This window comes from Convolutriloba macropyga, chromosome 12 (assembly GCF_964194025.1).
Source record: "Convolutriloba macropyga chromosome 12, txConMacr16.3, whole genome shotgun sequence".
Lineage (NCBI taxonomy): Eukaryota > Metazoa > Xenacoelomorpha > Acoela > Convolutidae > Convolutriloba > Convolutriloba macropyga.
This window is the reverse complement of record NC_134479.1, coordinates 57,120,669-57,138,367: the sequence shown is the minus strand read 5'-3', so window position 1 is coordinate 57,138,367 and position 17,699 is coordinate 57,120,669. Positions and strand designations below refer to the sequence as shown.

General features: G+C 36.4%; 1 protein-coding gene across 1 annotated transcript in view; it reads left to right on the top strand.

The window, feature by feature from the left end:
- Positions 1-17,699, top strand: part of LOC142350558 (uncharacterized) — an 87,828-nt gene that overhangs the window by 45,879 nt on the left and 24,250 nt on the right. Inside the window, exons 5-13 of the mRNA XM_075402407.1 lie at positions 3,050-3,204; positions 7,031-7,194; positions 7,707-7,863; positions 8,826-9,001; positions 11,253-11,477; positions 13,655-13,739; positions 14,357-14,465; positions 14,951-15,046; positions 15,894-16,038. Of these exons, the coding sequence (XP_075258522.1) occupies positions 3,050-3,204; positions 7,031-7,194; positions 7,707-7,863; positions 8,826-9,001; positions 11,253-11,477; positions 13,655-13,739; positions 14,357-14,465; positions 14,951-15,046; positions 15,894-16,038 (1,312 nt within the window). The remainder of the gene's footprint in view (positions 1-3,049; positions 3,205-7,030; positions 7,195-7,706; positions 7,864-8,825; positions 9,002-11,252; positions 11,478-13,654; positions 13,740-14,356; positions 14,466-14,950; positions 15,047-15,893; positions 16,039-17,699) is intronic.

Below are 17,699 nucleotides of genomic sequence, written 5' to 3'. Positions count from 1 at the left end.
TTAAAAGGTTATTCAGGCGTTTTTGGGCCAAAATGTTGCAAATTTTAGCATTTTTTTGCCATTTTTCCGAATTTTTGTTTGACCAGTCTCAAAATTGAGCTTTGCGAAGTTTGATAATGGTGTTTGGTATGAGGTTATTACGTTTTATGGCCATTTTAAGAGCTAGATGTTTTGGTACACCGAACTTAAACACGCAAATTTATGCAATTTTTTAACAAAATTTTCAAGGTTTTTGAAAATTTTTGTCATTTTTTGAGGTTTTTCAGCCCCTGGTGCCAATAAGTCTCCTCATGGGTTTAATAATAGGTTATTGCATAATTTCTGGTGGTAATGGAATGCTTTTCAACATTTTAACATAAACTGTAGCAATTTTTTTTTATAAATTTTGCAATTTTTTCAAGTTTTCGGAATTTTTTTGTCAATATTTAGGTTTCTCTAACCTCAAGGGCCAAAGAATCTCCTCAAACTTTTGATAATAGTTTACTGCATAGTTTTATTGGTAATGGGGAATGTGTTCCAAATTTTAATATTTCGACTTTAACGATTTTTAAAAAGAAAATTGCTTTTTTAAAATTTATGTAAATTTAATATTTTTTTTACTGACCAGGGATCCTCCTTCACGGTTTGCATGTATGTTACTGCATATTTTCTAGTGACAATAAAATGGTTGTCAATTTTTTAATATCACGAATTTTTGCAGGTTTTTTAAAGTTTTGAAAATTTTTGTGTTTTTCCTGCACCAGGGGCCCAAGAACCTCCTCCAGAGTTTGATTATAAGTTACTGCATTGTTGGTATAGTTAATGGAATGGTTATCAATACTTTAATGACACGAATTTCATTAATATCTAGATAAAATTTAAAATGTTTCTAAATTTTCTGAAAATTATTATGTTACAAGTTTGTGGATCATTATGAGCCAGTGAAACTATTCAAGGCTTGCAATCGGGATAGTGGGTGCTCTCTGGAGACAATAAAAGAGTTCTGAAGATAATAATATCACAGTTTTTGCAATATTTTGATGTTTTTGATTGTTTACAAATGTTTTGATTGTTTTCAAATGTTTTGAATTCTTTTTGTCACTTTCTGAGTTTAACGACCTGACTGGCCCACGAAGCTTTTCTAAGTCTTGCAGATGGGTCACATGAAAGAACTCCAGAGATTAAAAAATTGGTTCCATTGATATTTCTTTCAACTTTGCTTTTCTAAGTTTTTTTTGAAGCCTCTGTCATATCTCACGAGTTTTTCTACCTTTATTGGAAAAATAATCTCTTTCAAAGCTTGTGCGTGAACTAATGATCGTTTTGAATTGTTATTTGTGGCCTTCAGGTTAAAAGTTTCAATAGTTTTAGCAATTATTATTTTTTTTGTTTGGTTTGTTTGATTCCTTTAGGTTCCCAACTTTTGAGATTTTATGTTTTTGACTGGGATTTTTCATTAGGGCGGCTGCTTTTCATTCAATTCTTTGGATTGTATTTCAGGACTTGTCCTGCTATGTTTTTTAATTCGTCGTCTCCATCGATGATTCTTACGACGTGATTTCTTGGAATTGACTTTTTCAATGACTTCAGCGACTTCTACTGCTTCGCAGTTAAAATTTGTGTACGTGGCGTCATTTCTTCTTTTAGATCAATAATAGTGTGCATCTAAGTAGTGCCAAACTTTTGTCACCTAATTATTGAGTATTAGTTTTTGAGGATCTGTTCTGTTTCTGTTTCGGCCTCCCCAGTGTTTTACGCCCCCAGTTACAAATTATATGTTGTTATATAGCACGTTACTATGTAAGAAAATAGCACGTGCGCCTGGGGGGGGGGGGGGCAGAATAGATCCGTCTGTGATTTCGAATATCAATTTTGAAATGCTCTTTTAGGGCTTTTTCCTATAGACCGTATGTGTCAAAAAAAGGCAGTCAGATTCTAACCAAAAAAGTCTAGTTGTCTATTAAAGGACTGGTGGTCGATATGTCTATCTTATTTCTTTAGTTGTTTCAATTCATTGAAGGCCACAAGTCTATCGCGGCTATTTTCCGGCAATCTGCCGGCTATGTTTAATTTAGTAGTTTGTTGAACGGCATGTTGCTCTGCTAATTTTTTCATCTCTTCCTCATTTGGTAGACAATTAAGTGAAAATGTAGATGAGCGGGGTCGGAACTTAATGTGCGAACGCACATTATCGAGCCTCCTTGTTTAACTTATATGCATGCAAGAGGCCCTGTAGTGCTCATATAAAGTATAATATTAACGTTAAGATGAGTAGGGTTTGAATTTTGGCAGAAAAAACTGTTAAAGTTTCAGCTTGAAAAAAATATTGAGAAAAATTCTGAATTGTACATGGCTGCTTGCAGAACGAAGTCATTGGTGAAACCATCCCATAGTCGTTTTCTTGTTTTATTTTTTATGTGACATTGTTAATTTTTTTGGATCTTTCCCGTTTGTGCCCCCCCCCCCCCCCCCAGCTTAGTGGGTGCATATTATTTGCACTTCCCAGATGGTAGTTTACATGGTGGTTTACATTCCATATTTTTACATGGTGGTTTACTATGTAATAATGGAACGTGCTCTGTAACTGGGGGGAGCATAACGTACTGGGGGGGGGGGGGGCACAAAAGGAAAAGATCCATTTTTTATTGAATAAAGTAGACGTTGTTTTCACTGAGATGTGATTTGATTTGACATAATGGTGTGAGAAATTGGTAGTGAAGTTTGCGTTAGATATTTTATTGCGTGTATAATTGTATAACAGAAAGAAATTGTACTTGTGTGTGACTCATTGACCATGTTCAACAGTGACCAAAAACAACCTTTTTAATCATAACATTGTTTGTACAATAAAAAAAATTGCCTGCTATTAGTGGCACGCAGGTTCACATCAGATTCTAAAATCTGAAAATTCGTCGTTAATTAATTGCATAACTTGCTTGCGACCGGTATTTTCGAATACTTTTCCTTGTTGACAACTATTCAAAAAAACTCATGTCTTGACTGGGGATACCTTTATAGCGTCATATAACAGTAGTTTTGTATTTTACGTTCCTATTGCAATCGTTTTTAGAATCCCAGCCTCAACTTTCTCTTCGGTTGTTCGGGAGACCTCAGTTGACGATGGTGTTTCATACGAGACGCCAGTTGCCGAATCGCCTGCCGGCCTGGGTTTTAACAGTCCGGGGTTGCTCAGTGCCCGGTCTCAGCAAACTTCCAGCAGACTAGGTTGGAATTTAGACCATTGTTTCAAAACTTTGTTCTTTTCACATCTGAAGATATACGTAACCCTAACTTATGTTCAAAGCTCTCTCGACTTGACTGTGCTACAAAATACTGGTGTAGATATGAATTCCTAGTAACTATTTCTCTAGATACTAGGAACATCAGAAAGCTTTGTCCCTCGATTTATACAGCAATCAGAAACTCGTATAAGACCCCATCAGACCTCTTCATTGATAAAAGAGTAATCAGGTCTCAAGAAGGAACAACACAAGGTGATCCAATAGCCATGGCAATGTACGGAGTTGCTACACTTCCTCTCATCGACATGCTCGAAGATCAAAATTTGACTCATAAATGGTACGCAGATGACGGTAATGTGGCCTGTAGCCTTGAATCACTGCGAATCGTGCTAGATAACCTCCATGAACATGGCGGTGCATTCGGTTATAATGTGATCAAATGTCATCTTATCAGTTTGTTCAGAAGGCGAACAAAGTTTTTTCGGGATTAGATGTTGATGTTATTGAAGGTCATCGAGTTCTGGGTTCAGTTATTGGATCTGATGACAGTTGTAACGATTTTCTGAAAAAAAGTCAGTGAACTACTCTAACATGATTGAGAAGCTCACCAAACATAGTAAGGTCTCCCCTCAGAATGTGTACAAATCATTTACGAACGGATTGCAGCACAAATTGACTTTTATTGCTATGACTACTCCAGACGCGGACAGTCTGCTGAGGGAAGCCGAAAAAATAATTGATAAAAATTTTGTACCTTCCATGTTGAATCATCCCTCTTACAATGACAGATACCGGAAGGTTTTCTCTCTTCCTCTTTAGGAGGGTGGGCTAAGCATTCTTCTTCCTGAAGACAGGGCAAACGTATATGTAAGATCTATTCGGATTTGTGAGCCATTACAGAATCATAACGCTACCGATGCAGAGTTTCATCAGGAAAAAATCCTTCAGAAAAGCAAAACAGGAACAAGCTCGAGCGAAAAAGTTGGCAATCAAAGATCTCATCAATGATAAAGAGAGAGGCATATTCTCTAGATTTGGCCATGGAAAAAGGAGCATCATGCTGGCTAAACGCACTTCCATTGAAAAGATATCATTTTGATTTAACCAAGGGAGAGTTTAGAGATGGAATTGCTCTTAGATATGGATAGGATCCCGTAAAATTGCCATCAAGATTCGCATGTGGAGAAAACTTTAATGTGCGCATGCTCTTCATTCTCCAAAAGGTGGCTATAAGGACATAAGACACAATGACATCCGTGACTCTTGCCAATCTGCTCAATGATGTCTGCGATGATGTCGAAGTAGAGCCCTGTCTTCAGTCTTTGCAAGGGGAAACCTTCGCAAATAGAACTACCACTGTTGATGACGACGCTCGACTAGATATCAAAGCTAATTGTTTCTTCGATTCGCGCTTCAGCAGAACGTTCTTCGATGTGAAAGTGTTTAATCCGTATGCGAAGATTCCTACAAAGCATATCGGATTCCCACAAATATCAGGAGCCATCAAGAAGCTGAAATACCAACAAAGGATAATCGATGTCGAGAAAGCCACCTTCTTTCCGTTAATCTTCTCGTGTACAGGAGGGGATGGTCCGTCAGCATCAAAAGCCATACGGAGATTGGCGTCCAGGATTAGCGATAAGAAAGAAGATTCATATTCGGACGTAATCACATACATAAGGACAAAATTAAGTTTCGCTCTTTTGCGTAGCTCCATACTCTGCCTCCTTGGCGCGCGCTCAATGCGCCGGCGCCCTGCAGTAGAAGCGTCAATAGGAACCATTGTAGAGGAAGGGAGGCTGTTGTGCTAACTGCTTTAATTTTTCTAATCTTGATTCAAAATCACTACACATTGTACTTTAATTGCTATTTACCATATCTATTTTGTTTATAATTATGATGCATCATGTTCTTTATCTTTTGCAGCTGATGCTTCAGTTTTTGACTACTGAAAGCCTGTTTTTCAGAATAGTAAATTGAGATTAGTCATGTTTTTTCTTCTAATAATTGTCATTCGAGCATTTGTATTCTAATGGTGATTTAAATGGGTTCAGAAGCCGTAATGGAGATATTATTCAGTTACTGAATCAAAAACTCTATTTTCGTGAACAAACTAAGTTTTTTCGTATGGTCTTTCACAGCCTAATAACAGGTAGCCTTTACCATTAGTGAAATGGATGTATTTTAAAAGGAATATTGAGAAAAACCAAAGGTTGTTTGTGCTCGACAAAAACCTCTATTTTTTCATCGTATAGTTGGCTAGAAAGTTGAAGCCTTGAGGAAGAAGACAGAACGAGAGAACGGGTAATAATAACTCACACCACTTTGGAAATTATTTTTGTTAGTTTTTGAGTTCGGCCTGCATTTCTGTCGCTTTTTTTTCATAAAGTCAGCCAAATCTACTTAGTAAGACGAGGTAAATTTAATTAAGCATTTACTGGCTATAATTGCATGAAAGTAGACGCAAACAGCAATTAGTTCTGATTGCTTTAACAACTCTTGCTTAAAAAAACGTTTTTTTTTCACTGTTTCTAGCTCTTTCATTAATTTTTACAGCGCTTTTTTAAAACTAAGCTTCCTAATTGTCTAATAAGTCGTAACGCTATGTTCTTGAAAGTATCAATGGAGAACTTTGACATCACCTATTTTTGTGGAAAATTTTAATGGAATTTCTGATGCAGCTTTTTTGTGCCCTCTTTTCTTGCTGATAACAAAAAGTGGAGTTTTCTAATACTGTTTAGCTTCCATTGGACAATGCAATGTACGAATACTGAAAATAATGAAGCTAGGAGCAATTTTCTAGTATTTTAAGTGAGCTTTTGACTTTTGATCTGTATTTGGTTTTTTCAGTTGATGATTCATTCAAAAAAGATGGCTGTTTTGAGTTCATGCTTTGTTGAAGGTGATTGAAATTCGGGTTGAGCAGAATTGAATGTAGTTTTGACGACGCTCACTTCCAGAGAAACTGAAGGAGTTTTTTTGTTTCCTTTGCATTTTTGATCATTTTGCTATTTCAAATTTTTTTGTAAGGTTGTATGAGTTTTCTAATGATGGGCAGTTTCAGTTGATTTGTTTGGCTTTGGAAACACCTTTCGATAAGTATTTTGTAATTACCTAGTTTTGATCGTGTATTTTTCTGATGGTCTTCTTTGTGCTTTCTTGTTATTAACTGCTCTCGAACAAAGTTTAGGCAATAATTGTAAACGTGTGTCTTTTTTGTGCAAAATTTCCGATCTATTCCGTTTATTCCATCTTAGTCGGCGCATATTGTTTGCACCCCTGGACGCACGTGCCATATTTTCACTTGATGATTTACTATGTAATGGCACGTGCTCTGTAACTGGGGGCGCGTAACGTACGGGGGGTGGGGGGATTTCGCTCGACCCCTTTCGTCAAGAATATTCTTCAGTTTCACTTCTCGAGTGACTTTTTCACACTTGATTTTTGCGTGACATAAATTGTTATTTTTTCAGAAATTAAGTCCGTTGTTAAAACTAGCGCGATTTTAAGATTATAAAGAAACAAAAATCATGATAGACGACTGGTGAATGCTTTTGTTTCATACTCCAGTAAAGGTGGGTTGGAATCCTTTTTTGTCGGAGATTTTGGCTCCCGTAAAAAATTATCTAGTCTGAAGTCCCCTTTGAACTAAATTGCCCCGCCTGTTGTTCGAGAGCAATTCGTCCGACGTTAGTCGGTTTATGTTTAATAAAAGTTATACGGTTTCAAGATGCGAATTTCATCGTTTGCTTGAAAGTTGCGATGTCTACCCTCAGATAATCAATTTGAATCGAGGCTTGTTTGATTAGGTTTTGGAAGTTCTATGAAGAGGACCAGAATGGACCTGTCCAATCGGATCTACTTCGACTTCGAGGCGCTATCCGAAAACTCACACATCACTGAATTGTCCACTCGGTCATCAAAAGTGGCGGCTGAGGTGGAAATGAACGACTCACTTGTTCAGGCCAATCAGGGATCTTTTCAGTCCTGTTTCTGTTTTTATTCAGAAATGTCTGGTCCTTTGCCGGATCCTTTCTATTTCCTCCGTGTTTTTATGCCCGCAATTGCAATTTATGTGTTCCTATATAGCACGTTAATATGTAGAATAATAGTACGTGCTCCTGGGGGGGGAGGGAGGCGTAAAAGATATATGCCCTCTAAATGGGGGGACAGGGTGTCAAAAAAACAGTTTCTGCAAAAATACTTCATTGTTTTGGATTCGTTCCGCCTATTAGACGAAACTTTGAGGGGGGAGGGGGTGGGGGTGGTTGCATAGAAATAAAGGGAAGCTGATTATGGGGGGGGGGTAGATCCGTTTTTATGTACATTATTGGAAAGTCACTTTTGTTCACAATATCTGTAATTCTTTGAGATTAACAAAATGATGTTTGTTAATACCATAATTGCTGGAAGAATTTTTCTCGGTGGTTGATACTTACATTTTCCTGCTGAGATATTTTCCGCAAAAGATTCCCTTTGGATCAGCAGTTACCGAGTATAAACGAAATTGACAATGCCCTCTCGGCTCCCGAAGTGTCGGCCGAAGATGTGATTGAAGGTCAAGAGAGTTCGAAAGGCTCAGACAATCTGCTTCATGCAAGTCGCAGTTTCGAAGATGCAAATGAGAACAGTAGCACTTCAGGTCGTTTTTTTTTGTCTTTGACTCCATTAATTGGCAATATAAAGCTTAAGAGAACATTTTGGGGGTCTTTCCCATTATAGCCCCCCCCCCCATGAAATTATAGCCCCCCCCCCATTATCTTATAATTAACATAATTTGGGGGGGGGCTATAGGTTATCTGACCCCTAAGCTGGGGGGGGGCTATAATGGGAAAGACCCCATTTTGGATCTCATTAATTTCCCTTCAGTAATTTTTTCGCTCAGTAATAATCAATTTAACGTTTTAAACTGCTCTTGAACAAAGTTTGAAGCAATAATTGCAAACTTGCGTCTCTTTTTGATGCAATATTTTCGCTTGACCGTTATGTTTAGAGCATTCTTTCGATTTCACTTCTTGAGTGACCTTTTCAAGCTTGACTTAATTGCTCTTCTTCAGAAATTAAGTTTGTTGCTAAAACAAAAGAGATTGTGAGATCAGCAAGCACAAGACTGCTTCCGTTTTTAACACCGAAGGTCGAGGGTTCGAACCCCTCTTCTGTTGTAGTTTTTTTTGCACATATATAAGGGTTTATCTAAGCTAGAGCCCCTTCTGAAATAAATTGCCCCGACTTTCGTTCGAGAGCAATTTATCCAACGTTAGTGCGTTTATGTTTCATTTTGACTCATCAACTTTTTATCGCATTTTTATAAAAGCTGCTTATAAATCTCGAAAAAGATTTGGCTTTTATTTAAATCTGAATATTGATTTATGAAAAATACTAGTTCTGAGGAAGACAGACTTTTAATTTAGCCAAGATTTCTAATGAGATGGTGCTAACAGAAATCAACGCAAAAATGAGCATGAACAATTCCTAAGATAAAACTTTACTTTTTGTTAATTTGATCTGCTGGAATTTTAACTTTAACTGTGAAACTTCATAGTTATACTCAAGTTGAGGCAAATACAAGTAACTATCTAAAAACTAAGCATCTCTATCTGACAGGTTCAAACATTTACGAGGTTATCTCGGGCGACAATTCAAGCTTCAGTCATATTAGCAACAACAGTCGGAACCCTTCTTTGGAAGAGAGAAAAGACGAGCCTGTCGCTTTTGACAAAACTCTTCATGGAAGCGGATCAGAGTTGCAATTGGAAACGAATCCTAATCTCTTCTACCAGGTTTGTTGTTGTTGTTTACTATTTCTCTAATTTTCACATTGGTGAAGTGGAAAGATTGGTCTGTGCTTAAATATTATTGTTTTTATTAATAGCCGCGAAGCGATAGCCGCTATTATTGGGGACATCGTGGTTTTTTTTTTATTCGTCGTCTCCCATCGATGATTCTTACGACCTGACTTCTTAGAGTTGATTTCTTGGAATTGATTTCAGTGACTTCTATTCCTTTGCAATTAAAATTTGTGCGTGTGACTTAATTTCTGCTTTTAGGTCAATTGCGTGACTTACCTCACTCGAAAAAATGACTTCTGAACTCACTTATGAAACTTTAAATTTTATGAACATCAAATAGTGTGCATCTAAGTAGTGCCAAACTTATATGCCCTAGATCTTGAGTATTAGTCTTGAGCTTTTGATTTGGAATATCAATTTTTAAAAAGCTCTCCTTGTAGACCGTATGTGTCATAAAACTGACAGTCCTAATCTAACCTAAATGTCTAGTGGTCTATTAAAGGACTCCTGGTCGATCTGTCTATCTTATTTCTTTAGTTGTTTCACTTCATGGAAGGCCACAACGTCTATCGCGGCTATTTTCCGGCAATCTGCCGGCTATGGTTTATCATGGTGGATCTTTTCTGTTTGTGTCCCCCAGTAAGCTATGCCCCCCACTCAAGTTACAGAGCATGTGACATTACAGTGTGAATCATTATGTAAAATTGTGGTACGTGCGCCTTGGGGTCGCAAATAATATGTACCCACCAAACGGGGGGGAGGGGGCACAAACGGAAAAGCTCATGGTGATGATAATGTTAAGATTAGAATTTAGACCAAAATACGAACGTGCACGTCTTAAAGCACCGAAAGTCTGCAGTGCAACAAGTCAAAATGACAGAAGTTGACTTTCATTGACCTTTGTTAATTGCTCTTGAACGAAGTTCATAGCAATTATTGTAAACGTGTGTGTCTTTTTTATGCAAAATTTTTGCTTCACGGTTTTGACTTTTCGCGTTTCGCGTGATCTAAATTTCTTTCTCAATCACAATTTCAAGCAGCTGAACTCAATTGGCGGCAATTTAATACTAAAAGTCAATTGAAAAGTGCGCCCAAACTGATGCCATTTTCACTTTAAATCTTAATAGTGGTATATGTTAACCTCTAATGTGGTTATTTTTGTCATTTTAAAACGTGCAGTTTGCTTGTTTTAAGAAAGGTCTGCAGAATTTGCGGAATTCTGATTTCTCGAACGTCGTCGCGGTTCTTGATAAACGCCAGATGTTCTCAGTGACCTCAAGCAGAGTCACTTAACCTAAACATGCAATCCTGGTCTATTCTACCAGTCATAATATTGACCGTTACGCTTCGAGTTATCGTCAATGATGGAAATTTTAGCTGCAAAATTTACCACACTCCTGTTGATGCTCCCTAATAGGAATGTCTTTATGCACAGTTAAATGCACTTGTTTACCCTCTTAGGGTCTGACCCTCCTTAACTGCCGTTTTCACACCATTACAATGACATATATAAATTGGGATCTATTCTGTTTCGACCCCCTCAGTGTTTTTTATGACCCCAGTTACAAATTATATGTTGTTATATAGCACGGTACTATGTAAGAAAATAGAACGTGCGCCTAGAATAGCACGTAAGCTGGGGGGGGGGGACAAAACAGAATGGATCCATAAATGGTAATTGATAATACCTTGTCTTATTTAGCTACACAAAACATTATCAGTACAGAAACAAACATTAGTTTGTTCACTCGTTGTAATAAAATCAAAATTTTTGTTCACGGGCAAAGGGGAAATAGTTTCAAATAAATTTCAACAATTGAGATCATATGGTAAAACGGACCCACCCCCCCCCCCCCCCAGCTTAGTGAGCATAAATCTTTTATGACCCCCAGGCGCAAGTGCTATTATCTTACATGGTAACGTGCTATATAACAATATATAATTTGTAACTGAGGGTCATAAAAAACAGTGAGGAGGAGGGGGGGGGGGGGGGGGGGGCGAAACAGAATAGATCCGGTAAAACCACAATATCGGGTCTTATCGAAAAAAGTTGAGCAAAGTTTAAAACACGGGGTAACATTGCAATTTTAATTAAACTTTCAACAAAGATTTAATTTTAACTAAATTAAAGATCGGTAAATCGAATTAAGGTGATTATCTTGACGACGATATATTTGATCAACATTGTTAATTTGTTTATATAATTTATGTTTATTTTTTAAAAGCGATCGGCTTTTTTAAGGTCGGTCAAGTCGAATATGGTCCGAGCGTCGGTTCCAGCATCCAGAACTTGGACGGACCAATTGTGATACAATCTGAAGATGTTGAGATTGAGAGAAGTAAGGTTATGATGGAGCGAGCTGGTGTCCGAAATCAACTGATGCTTTCTGAGTCGGAGCAGAAACCTATCGATGTCAGTTTCAGAATATCGGATACGAGTGGAAAGAATATGAATACTTCTTTCGAGGCAGAAATTGTTTCCTTTTTCTTCGGTCAGTTCCAAAAATAAAGTTTGTCACGCACGGTCAATATTGCTTCAGATGCTGCTCCTGTGTAGGTCCTAAGGTACAAATAATGGAGCTTGTACGTTCGTTATTGATTCACTGTACGTTATGGGCCATTTTTCCTTATTTGTCTGACAAGCTGATTGTCACACCGAATATTGTATGCGGCAACATCTATGGAATATTTTTGTTCTAAATAGTTCAAAATACCCAACGATAAAAGACAATGAGAGCTAACAGCCAACAAGGCACAAACGTATGAGCGAAACAACAATGTCTTTCTAATTGCTCTCAAACAATTTTTAGCAATTTTTTTTAGTCCTGCTGGTCTTTTTTATTCGATTTTTTATACTATCAACGTTTTGTCGGACATTTTGTTTCGTTTGACCATTAAGTTATTCAGTAGCTCTCTTAGAGCCTTAATAGTCTTTTAATATGCGATTCATCGGAACTGTTTGGAGATTTAAATTCGTAGTGTGAAGGGAGAATTTTACCCCCAAGTGTTTTTGTCAATAAAATCAAAAATCCTAATTCATGTTTCAAGTGTTTGAATTATAAAATAATTCAAATCAAATTACAGCAGAGACAATGTGGATATCAACTACTTTTTTTTTTCATTGTCAGCTTAATCACGGAGCTGTTATCTTTTAAATTTGCATCAACTTCTAGTAAGTATTTTCAATAATTCCTTTTATTCCTTGTTTCTCTTTTATTCCTTGTATGATACACCCGCAATTCTTTTGTCTGCACATGGCCTATCTTTAGATTCCTTGAAATATACAACGGAAAAGCGGTGGTCACAGAAAATTCTTTCTTTGAAAACCTTTAAACTGTCCTTTTATTTAAAAAATTGAATTTTCGCACTCTCCTGGATTTTAAAATAAAATCGATTTTTTCTAGATGCTGCTTCAATAATGTAAAACTATGGGCAGTAAGATCGATTACATCATTACAGAATCTTAGTTAAGTGCTTATCAGCGGATCAAATCTTGAAACGTAAAATGAAAATTTGCGATCCGAGTAAAATCTTATCTTTCACACAGACAACGCACCAATTAAGACAAAATCGAAAAGTACAGAAATCAAAGGCAAACTCCATATTGTTTTTTTTTCAAATTCAGAAAGTGCGCGAAAACTATAAAATTACTCTAAATAGTGAAGAAAATAAAATGAATGAATTCAATACCCGGACAGATCACAATTATTCTCTCATCACGATGACGAGAACTCTTGAAAACTTGGAATTCAACCACCCGAATAAGTGCCCTAACTTTCGGATGATGTTTGATTTACTGCATATTTTCCCACATATTGACTTCAATCCCTATGATAAATTCCTTAACTGTCACGGTTTTCTCTATAAAATTTAGTGCTAATAATTTTATACTCGCATTTTTTAGGTATAGGATAAATTGCAGCTAGTGGTCAATATTCCCAAAAAAGCAATCATATTAAGTAAATCAATGCTACCACTTATTCTTGATAGTAATTACTCTGCCGGAATTTGAGATTTTTGTTTATCTTGCAGCCGTAGTACGAAAGACAGGCTATCCGTTCTAATTCAAATTTTGTTTTACAACTTTCGCAAAATTTGGCGTAATAAACATAATTGAAAAATTTGTTGTGATGAAAATCTTTTGAACAAAGCCCTGCATTATTTTTTGATAACTTTATGGTTGATTCTGTTCTTTTTTGAAAAGTTTTTTCTGGTGGTTTTCTTTGACAAAAACAAAGAAAACACGTTCTTCTCATTGTTTTTGGCATTTAACCTTTACAAAAATTTCATCTTTTAGCGGCCAACTATATAAGTAATACAGATTTGGGATTTTTTTATATAGCCTCTCCTACCTTCTTGGGATAATTTTAGCTACTCATTTTATGTGAAAAGTTTGATCAATACTTACTTCAAGCACGTATACAAGTTCAGTGATTAAATTCAAACAGCTCTGAAACGGTGTTCAAGCATGCAAAATGCCTCCTAGCACCCGTTATATACGGAACTAAAACAAATAATGAGTTATAATCATTTGTTTTTGTTATTGTGCTGAAAGCAATTGTTATTTTTTTGTAACATTTTGCATGCTTGATAATTAGGTTCTCAAATCTTGAAAAAGGAAACAAGCAAAATGGTCGGCTTAAGTTGTGTCAAAACGATCGTCTGATCTTCAGAGATGCCCACAGTAGCGACATTGTTGAAGAAGAACCACTCGACCCTCAACCTACAGGTTAATAATAGCGCTCTCTAAAAAATTTTGCACAATGTGTTGAGCTGATTTTTTGGCCGAATTTGCTTGACAGGCGTGAGTTTCGCGTAGTTTAATCTTTAAAACCTCACTGTGGAATTTTGCAACAACTTTTTTATTTAAGGTAATTTTGTTGTGATTTATACTTTTAATTGTACACTCTAGCATTGATAGCGTCCCGCTTCAACAATTACAGTGCTAAACAATAAAGTGTCTTCTTGTATTAACTTAGATTACTAACCATATGACATTTTCACCATCTGAGTTCATATTTTTATGCTTTTTAAAAATATCAATCGCAATTGTCTCTTTTCTGATCAGGCTAATACATAATATTAGTTCAGAAATATAAAAAAAATAGTTTGTTTCGACAGAATTGCGGAAGCAAAAAATTCCGCTCACGGAAAAAGACAGATCTGACGGTTCACGAGAAAAACATCCGATGACGCTGAAATAGATAACCAAAAATATGCATGTTAAGTTATCCCAATGTTAGGGCAAATAATTCTTAAAACTTTTTTGTTTTTATTTGACCGGTTCGAAATTTTTGTGCAAATCAACTTAAGAAGTTTTTCTGTTAATTTTTGAGTTTTTTTCAGGTACTAAATCAGTTGTTGATTCTAACGTGGGTTCAGTATTTCACGTGGCTCAACAGCAGAATCTTGGGTTCGATTCTCAAGAACAAGAGGACGTCGCCAATGGCAACAGGAAAGAATGGAGCTGTTTCTTTCATTACTCTCCCTTAAGATATCAACAACTTTTTGTAGCAGAAAGAACCTCTCGAACATAAGCGTGAACTAAAAATTGAGCAAATGGTTTTTTTTCAACAAAACGTGGTAAAAGGTGGCAAAATTGGCTTTATGGTACATCACCGTTTCCAGGTAGCGTTTAACATTAGAACCTAATTGAGAATTGGGATGAGATCGGAAGCATGTATGGTAACGAAATTGATTTATAGCTCATATCAACGTGCATTTTCAATTTATACACTTATTGAGCATTTTTTCGATGTTCGCTTTTTAAGATATCGGTAAAACTTATTTTAAATTGAGCTGTACAAACGAAACAAAAAAGTAGTTTGTGCAACAATGGTAGTAGTTCCTTCAGACAACAATGATGGTAGACCTTCAATCAAAAGTTCTGCAAACTTGAGCCTCGACGAAAGAAACAGTTTCTCCTCCATTTTTGTGTAGCTTTGAAATGAACTCTGTCAACATAGACCACGTATCCAGGTCGCTTTTGGACGCCAGCGTGGACAATCAGAAACCAACTCCTCGAGAAACGCAAAGGGATCTTTATTAAAACTCATACACTTCGTGAACAAGGCATTTGTTGATAAAAAAGGGTGGTATGGCATATTTAGCCCTTCGAGTTCAGAAAATGAGGCAATTAAGGAAGTTAGGAATTATTGTAAATGATTTCACGGTTGACTTTTTGCTTTTTGAGTAGCGCGCAATCAGAAATTAACTGTGTAGCTAAAATATAACCGATTGTAAGTGTAAACCCTAAATAGCGCGTGCAGAGAGGTCGAGGGTTCGAACCTCTCCCTGTATGAAATTTGTGAACCATTTAAATTTCTCGAGCCTCGCCAGTCGTTTGAGAGCAATTCCTCCAACGTTAGACGGTTTGTTTCTCGCTATGAAACTTGACTGAAGCATAGTTGGCGTTGCAAGAATCTGAAAGAAACATTTGATGTGCAGCTACAGTTTTTACGTAGCTATGTTTCCTGAAAAATAGATCTAAAATTGCTCTTTTAGATTCCCATTATTTCCACAAACGTATGGGATCTTTTCCATTTGCGCCTCCAAACTTTGTGGGTGCATATTAGTTGCCCAGACGCAGGTGTCTTATTTTTTACATAGATTACTGTGTAATGACTCATGTCTATAACTGGGGGGGGGGGGGGGGCGTAGCGTACTCTGGGGCACAAAAACAATAGATCCCATTTATGTTAAAATCACACTATTTAATTCAGACAATCGTTGTCGTAATCCTATTGGAATAGAAAACCGGTAACATTCTCACAATATTCTGATAAATGCTGCAATTTTATTTGGCTATTGCAACTGATCTGACTAAACTGGCATGGAAAAAGCTTCAGTATTGAACTTATCTCAAAAAGATCCTTTTGCTCAGTGTGAGTAAACTGGACACAGTTCCGGCCGCCTTGGAGATTCCAGAAACTGCGACTGGAACTGCAACCAGCACCTACTCAACCCAGAGGGAACTGATCACTCCTTCCAAACAGAATATCGAGGAACCAGTTGTCAAGGTCGCACAGGTAAGTGATAAATTATTGTTCCGACCCACTTTAGTGGTGGAGGAACTATGAACTCAAATGGATTTTTTGTTCAGTCAATTTTGACCGATCGATATATTCATCGTAGAGGGTTGTGAGTGGTATCATTAGAAAGCCCGTCCAGAGTAGAATATTTAACTTAAAGGATTTTTTTGAATTTCGTTTTTCCATGGAGTTGTCGAGGTTTAAAATTGAGAACATTTCAATTCACGAGCTGTTTGACCTATTTTTTGGCTAAAATTTTTAAATTCAGCCTTCCATCAAAAATTGCACGAAAGAAGCTTCTTCAGACGACTTTGTTTAAATTTGCGTAATTAGCACACCTAGAAACTGTTGACACACTTAAAGCACACCTGTGATCAGCTCACCGAGAATCTTCGTTAACTCTTAAAATAAAAGAAGAGTTTTACTTGACCGTCCTTTCGCCGGTTTTTTGCTAATTTAACCCGACAATTATGCAAAATGCATGCAACATCTGTTTTTGATATATCGACTCTTTGTCATCAAAATCCATAATATTTGAAACAGTTACGTGTTCCTAGTGGACAATCGGCAATAACAAGGCTAGTTTGTGTCTAGTCATTGTTTTTTGTCAGTCAATGTTTTATCAAAATATCTTTTTATTTTTGCTTTTTTCTGTGTTAATTACAGAAAAGAACAGATTGAATCAAGGTGTTAGCAGGTCCAATTGGCTTCCAAAGACGTTTCGAAATAACGTATCTGCTTTTTGGTCAACTTAGCTTAAGGTCAGCAAACACAGGTGAAATCTCTTTCTAATTGATTATACTTTAATGTTGCAGTTTTAGGATTAAATTGTTTTTTCTGTTTCGATAATACAAGTTTTCACAAAAGCTTTGTTTTTTTTGACGTTTTTCCGTCTTCGGGGTTCTTTCTCTCATCTTGTCAGATTTTTGACTGGTCAGATATCACATTATCGACGTTTAAAATGAAGGCACCATTGAACACTTCAGTTCTTCAGTGAATTGATTATGATTTTAAGTGATTCGACATTGTCGTCTAGCAGAATTTAATGAACTTTTTGTCTTTACTTGTCGTTCTTTTGGTAGTTGTGATACGGATTCTGGATAGTCTTAGCGGCTTCCTATGGATGTCGAAAGGAACCTTTTTTTAACCTTTATTTCTGTTGATAACTATTTTTATGGCTCTCAAATCATATGTTTTTAATAAATGTATAGACGTATTTTTTCACAGATCTCAATATCTTTATATTTATGTATGAATGAAGATAAACCTAGACAGATTTCATTTGATATCTAAGGTTTTTCATTATTTGAATTTATTTGTTCAAAGAAATGTATGTTTTAAATTTGCCGTTTTTGTTCTTATTTGTCCACTTGTCGAGTCTCATCAAGGACTGGTTACAAGTTTTTTCCAGTAAAAACAAAGTAATTTAATTAGTTTAGGTTTTTTGACGCTATGTTAACTTTGTTCTTCTGCAACTTTTTCTTCTTATGTAATTCTGATGTAGTTTTTTCTCGTAGTCATTTTGATGGCAGGTCTTATCGGTCCACTAGTGTGGCTTTCTTTACTCTACTAATTGATTTGATTTGAAATCTTTTTGTTTAATTTATACACCAATAATTTTTGATCAGCATGTGAGGTTTTTGAAAGTTTTCGATCTC